The 6,768-nt window shown below is 29.5% G+C and overlaps 1 protein-coding gene across 1 annotated transcript; it reads right to left on the reverse strand.

The window, feature by feature from the left end:
• Positions 1–307: 307 nt before the first annotated feature.
• LOC123696950 lies at positions 308–6,523 on the reverse strand. The gene is made up of 6 exons (XM_045643345.1): positions 6,427–6,523; positions 6,230–6,347; positions 5,513–5,648; positions 4,471–4,534; positions 1,864–2,018; positions 308–508 (listed from the first exon to the last, which is right to left on the reverse strand). The coding sequence occupies exons 1-6, from the start codon at positions 6,508–6,510 to the stop codon at positions 382–384; spliced, it is 684 nt and encodes a 227-aa protein (XP_045499301.1). The 5' UTR covers positions 6,511–6,523; the 3' UTR covers positions 308–381.
• Between the last annotated feature and the right edge of the window lie 245 nt (positions 6,524–6,768).

Raw genomic sequence — 6,768 nt, forward strand, 5'->3', positions numbered from 1 at the left:
GATTCTGTGGTGCATCTTTTCAATTAAATTAATAAAGAAATGCAGGTTTCATAATCTACAGGTATCTACGAATTTTCTTGTTAGACGAGCGACGAAATTTATCTTTGATAAAACCCCCAACAAAACAAATTACTTTTTAAACAGAGAACGGTAAAATTGTACTCTTATCTTCCTAAAATTTGACAGGAATGGATTTTCGGAAAAATAAATATATAAGCAAAATTGTTTTCTTTATTATCTATTCAGTTCAAACAACAAATTTACTCAAAAACCATTGTGTATTTTTAATTTGAAGGGTAAAGAAATATTAATTCGAGTTACAATGAGAGACAAAGCGAACTTATAGCATTATTAAAAATTGTTTCAAGAAAATTTAGTTATTTAGAGAATTCTTGTTAGAAAATGAGCCATATTTCCCCGGCACTTCACAAGATGTTCCTTCTTGCTTGTTAAGGCTTCTATTTCGTCTGTGAGAGCCTTAATTTTTTCCTCCGCCTCCTGTTTACCTCTGAAAATAAATTAAAGTACAAAATTGAATTATTTATTACCTGATCCAATTTCAAAGTAAGCAAATGGTGGTACGTGACTGAAATCGCTATGTTGTTGATAATACAATTTGAATAAAAATTATGCCCAAATAAAAGTCTGTATTATGTGTCGGGTACATTATTTATGTTAAGTTATTAGGCGCTGAATTAAGGCTTTGGGATAAAATATTATCATTATTATCCATTGAGATATACATATGGAGACGACACCGCCTACATCACTTATGTTCCGCTCAACATACGCCTCTACTCATTTTTTAATTTGTTTTAAAGTGAAACGCATCAAATATGCCTTCGTGTGTGTTACGATATTGCACAAATAATACGGAAAAGTGCGAAGGAATAACTTTCATCGGTAAGTACCTAACTAGATAATATTTTTTAAAACTTAGAGCAAAAAAATGGCGCACAGATTTTGTTCGTGGTGTCTCCTCCATACGTAGTACTATTATCTCAATGTTATTATCAAAATTATTTGTATTTTTTGTTTCTCGCGGCCAACGTTTATTTCAAAGTTCTCTATTTCCAAAAATAATGTATGATATTATATTTAAGTTGTCTTTTATATCTAATAAAAAACGTGGGTTTTGATTGAAAATTAAAGCCGAGATGTAGTTGAATTCTAAATATATAAAAAAAGTTAAATCATTGTCAGTCTGTCCGGATATTGTGTTCAAGTGTGGACTACTAAAATAAGGCACGTATGTCCATATATCATTTTCCTTTTCATAGTTCAACGAATAGCACTTTATTAAAGTAGGTCACAATTGGAAAAAATGTAATAGTCTAACTAATCCATTTGGACGAAAAGAGTATTTAATTTTATTGCCTTTTGAAGTAATTCTGAGCGTACAAAATATCAATTTAAGTATTTCTAGTTTTTGAATGAAAAATTAAACGTTTTCGTGGGAATCTATTTTTAAACGTTTTCGACAAAAGAAAAGGGGTAATATTTGGGTAATAAGTATTATATTATACAACGTACCTACTCTTTTTGATGTATGTTTTGTGAAAAATATTTTATATTTTAATACCGAGAAGTAATCGATCTGTTTCATTAATTTTTGATAGAAATAATATTAAAAATCATTGATAATTTCGTTATATTTTTTTTACCACCAGACAGTAGACACTCTTTTCTAATAAAAAAGAGCATATTACACAAAAAAGGAGCGTGTGTGCCAAGCACACTTGTCAGAAGTGAAACTCTTTTGGCAAGATTCAAAGATCTACGACTAAAATCGTCGCCTTACTCAACACGCCTAAAGAAGTTTCATTTCAAAATATGTACTTATTTTTAATAAAATGGTATTACATAACATTAAGTATGTCCTCCGGCACTCCAGTACTCAATTCCTCAATTTCAAACTGTAATTTTCTCACGTCGTCTTGACGACACGCCTCCTCAGCTTCCAGCTCAATGGTGATATTCTTTATCATTTCTATTTCGTTGTTTATTTCTTCCTCGTTCTGATGTTGTTTGAAATTAAATGTTAGATATATCCCTTTTATTAATTAGATGCTTGCGGGACAGTCAATTATAATCGAAAGATTGATTCTAAATCAGTTTATAATTCATTAGGTTGGTATAAATAAATATACAGTTTAGAAAACTGAAAAACACGCTTTCGTAAGATAAACTTATCCAATAATATTGCCACCGATCCTTGATAAGTGGTCAAATCTATATCGTTAAGGGCTGATTTTTCAATCCTTGGTTAAATCTTATTCGTCCAATGAAGTATTACGCACGTATTACGCAATAATATTATACAGATGTCACCTAAAAAGTGGGCAAGTACATGTTTAATACGATATTCGATGAATAAGTTTTACTTAAGGATTGAAAAAATATCGGCCCTAAAACATACAAGGGGCCTTACATTAATCATGTGATGTTCTTTTTGGGATTTTTTGACCCCCCCCCTCCCCCTTGGTGATACGTAGTGAGGTTTAAGACTCCCCCTATATCACGTGTATTTTTTCGTACCTGCAAAGAATCTATTTTTTATTTATAAAAAAATACTAGTTTATGTATCATCTAATTTTATTATAGAAAATTAAAGGCTACTATAATAAACGTTCAGAGGTAGACAGAAAGATTGCAGTTTGTTTTTGAATGACATAAAAATAATTAAAGAAATGCGGAAAAGTTGTACGCGTTTGACTAAAAATAAATACATGTAACGCCGCTTTTCGGTTGAGTATCGCGCGCTTGCCGAAAAAATAAATACACGTGATATATTACGATAAATACACGTGATTTTTTGATGGACCCCTCCCCCTCTTTCCAGCCTCACGTGATTAATGCCCAGCCCCCAAGTAAAAACTAAAAAGCTAATAAAAGCGTGTTAAAAAAAGGTTGCATGAATAAACAAAAATCCATAGGCCTGAAAAAATATTACTGACTATGGTTTATTCAAAGATAGCGCTATAATAATTATTCTCTATAGCTATACAGCTACAGTAAACACGAAATAATGAAAAATAACCTTATATTCTAACAAACAACCCCAATTAAAACGGCAAGCAATATTTAGAAAATGTCAATACCACAAACTATAAAAACCACGGTAAGAAACCATGGATCAAGTACCTATTTGGCCATGTTATCAAGTAAATGACGCATGTAATCGGTCCCTATTTCTTATCTATATTTATGGAGGATATTTTTTTAGACATATTGTTGGTTCAGTAAACATCAACATTTCTAATTATTATTGAAGTGAAACTTCTTTATCAGGGTTGGAAAAAAATTTAGTGTAACATTTTTTCGTTACGCGTGACATTTTTCCGTTACGCGCCATCTTTTTCTTATCCCTACCACGCGTGATTCGACGTATTTCTGTAAAGTTACATATAGTAAATTATTTTTTGAAAAATAAGGTCATAAAGAAGTTTCACTTCTTACTTGTGTACACTAGTACACGCACACTTTTATTTCGTCTCATTATGTATTTATATAACAAAGCTGATCTATATTGTAAAGGTAAGCAATATAATTGTAATCAGGTATCCAATTAAAACGTGATAATGATTAATTCTATTTCGAGATTAAATTGTAATGAGTTTATTGAATAAACGTCAGCACAAATGTTATGTATGCAATATTATTAAATTAAGGATGACTTTGCTTTTGTATTGGTTGCCAGTTAAAGGTTTACCTTTGTGATATTGTAGGCAATTTATCTATTCGTTTATAACTCAGGCCCCGGAATCACAGACACAATAGAAAATCTATTGTGTCGTGGACCGATCAGGCCGCTCGGGGCTCAATGGGTTAATCGCATGGTTAAAATTACTAAACTACTAACTACTTATTTTATACATGTGAAAAAAAAATTTTTTCTCAAAATGTAATTGCGTTGAAGTTTTGTAATCTTATTTATATTTCCAAGGTTATGGTCTAGACTCTAGGTGATATAGGAAATTTATTTATTCTACTCGTGATAATTGTCTACTTACTTGACGAACCTATCTCTCAGATCTCAATAAACATAAGCAAACCCGCAGGTAACTGCTAGTAAATCTATACATATAATAAATCTGTAGAAGGGTCAATTCTGTACATTGAAAATATTGAAAAAATAAATACCAGGGGGTGTTAATGGATCGATACCAAACCCAAATAAGTTAAAAAAAATTTTGTCTGTCTGTCTGTCTGTATGTGAAGGCATCACGTGAAAACTAACGATTCGATTTCGATGAAACTTGGTATAATTATACCTTGTTATACTGGGCATAAAATAGGATACTTTTATCCCGGAAAAATACGTAGAAAAAAAAATCTTAATTTTTCTAAATTTATCCGCGCGGACGGAGTAGCGGACGGAAGCTAGTTATTAATAATAAGAAAGTCATCATAATAATATAACGTCTGGCAGCTAAAGTGCAGTAAACTATCTAATTGGTACAAACTTACCGCAAAAGCCCGAGTTTGTCGAAAGCGCTGTGCAATTTCACTAAGGGTGTCTTCGTATTTGCGACTGAAAATTGTAGATAATAACAAAACAAAAGATATTAAATTTAATTTAAATTAGCTGTAAGGTACATTGTACAAATAAATTAATAAATTAATTAATTAATATTAAAACAATTATATAAAATATTGATATAGCGCATAATTTTAAATCTATAGTCGATAAATTAAATGCATACTTATGAATTTTGTAATGAAATATAACACTCTCAATGATATAAAAAAAATGAATTCATAAACTCTTTTTTGTCGGTTATATGAATTATTTATTATTGATAAAAGCACGTCCCTACTTCTAACGATCTTTGAGTATTGGCTTCGTTTCTTATTAAACATGGTTCATAAAAGTAATGTTCCATCCATATTATATTATTTACAAGAAACGAAATTCAATCTCACATATAAGACATACTTTAAAAATAAATTATCATCATTACAGAATATAATTTCATGGAGCAGGAATCAGGCTACAGGGAAAAATATTTTTTATTTAAGCCAGCGCGCGGCCGAAAAATTATTCATGAATCACAAAATTGAAATATAGATATTTAACACATTTAATATGATGGTGTTGAAGTTTCAATGTAATCTAAAAGTACCTAATTGCACTTCAAATAAAGGAATAGGTAATCAAGAAGATTTTTCCCTCATAACAAAAAAGTACTGTATAAGAAAACATTTAACATAATATGATTTTGTTTGATAACATTCAACATAAATATAGATAGATAAAATAAATAAATAATAATAAATTAAATATTAGATTCAAAAACTTGGATAACAAATTGAAAAAAAAATTTTTTCCCTACTTATAATATTGATAATTACGAACTATTATTATATTAAATTAACTTTATAATAAAGATTTAGAAAAAATTCGAACACGAGGCTGGACGATGATCAATTTTTTTCTATTATTTATAAATCATTTGAATGCCATAAAAAAAAATCAAATTAAATTAACTCATAAATAATTGAAACATACATCTCACTCTCCACACACGCCTGTTCCCGTCTAACCTCCGTCTCCAACATAACTCTATGGTCGCGCGACTTGTCAACTGAAGCGCTCATGGCCTCGCATTGTTTTTTTAATTGCATCCGTTTCGCTGTTAACTGTACTGTGGATTGTGAATAATCTGTTTGTTTTATTTGTTTATTTGTAGGGTATTTTGTGGAATAAATACTCGGTTTTTTAGTGTCTATCTGTTTTTTTTGTGAAACATAATGACTTGATTGCGGGAAATAAGTTTCTATACAACCCAAAGTAGGTGTTTTATTTATTTTGTGTGCTACCTTTATTAAAGGTATTTTTATAGGAAAAGGGAATGTTGTTAGATTGTGTAGAACAAACTATATTAATTGAATGATGATATTGTAAATAACGTGAAAATGCTTGAAATAGGCCGGGAACGACGCGACGGCTCAAACGCGGTATGAGATGTATTGATATTGGAAAATTTATTTATTAATTGATGTTTTATTAAGTTTTTGTTCATCATCTTTATTTTTTATTTTTACTGTAATGTTTGAATTAAAGAAGCAAAGTAGAACTTTACATGAACTAAATTTAACAAATTCAATGTATGAAATTATTATTTTATATCTGTTACTAATTCTTTACTAATGATATGTTTTATAACCATTGTAACAATTATTATTACATAAATTTCTAATAAATAAATATAATAGATTCTCTTACCATTTTCTAGCTTCAGGCGTTCTATTTCTGTATTCAGAGAACGCGAAATGCGCAATGCATTCAACGTTTTATGGTATTTCTGTTCATTTTCCGCATCTAACGATGGCATTGCAGACTTCTACAAAATTAATTAACAACTTAATAATAATCGTAATAAATTAAATATGTACCTTCTTAAATAACGTCAAAGTACATACCGTTACTACAATGTCGTTCTCTACTTCTTCCAAGTTTGATTTTAACAAACATATTTGCATCTGTTGTTCTTCGGGAGAAAACATCTTAAAATTTCGATTATTGCAATCAAAATAAAAATTAATTTTAATTCTTCAATTTATTCGTGAACTTATTCCCCGATCACAATTTTTTAACTATGGAATATAATTTGGAATGCTGTTTAATTTATTCTTTTTTCAAATTATTTTCAGCCAGGATTCATATTTTACATCTAATAAAACGATTATACAAATCAATGAAATATAATTATTATAAAATACTTTATTTATTAAAATAAATAATGTAAAATAGTAAGAACAATA

Source organism: Colias croceus, chromosome 13 (genome assembly GCF_905220415.1).
Source record: "Colias croceus chromosome 13, ilColCroc2.1".
NCBI classification, from domain to species: Eukaryota; Metazoa; Arthropoda; class Insecta; order Lepidoptera; family Pieridae; genus Colias; species Colias croceus.

What these genes read in the sequence shown, in the direction of transcription:
- LOC123696950 (XM_045643345.1), bottom strand. Translation starts at nt 6,510, where the DNA reads ATGTTTTCTCCCGAAGAACAACAGATGCAAATATGTTTGTTAAAATCA. An exon ending in AGAACGACATTGTAGTAACG is followed by an intron (nt 6,348 to 6,426) that starts GTATGTACTTTG and finishes TTAATTTTGTAG; the next exon opens with AAGTCTGCAATGCCATCGTT. An exon ending in GCGTGTGTGGAGAGTGAGAT is followed by an intron (nt 4,535 to 5,512) that starts GTATGTTTCAAT and finishes TACAATTTTCAG; the next exon opens with TCGCAAATACGAAGACACCC.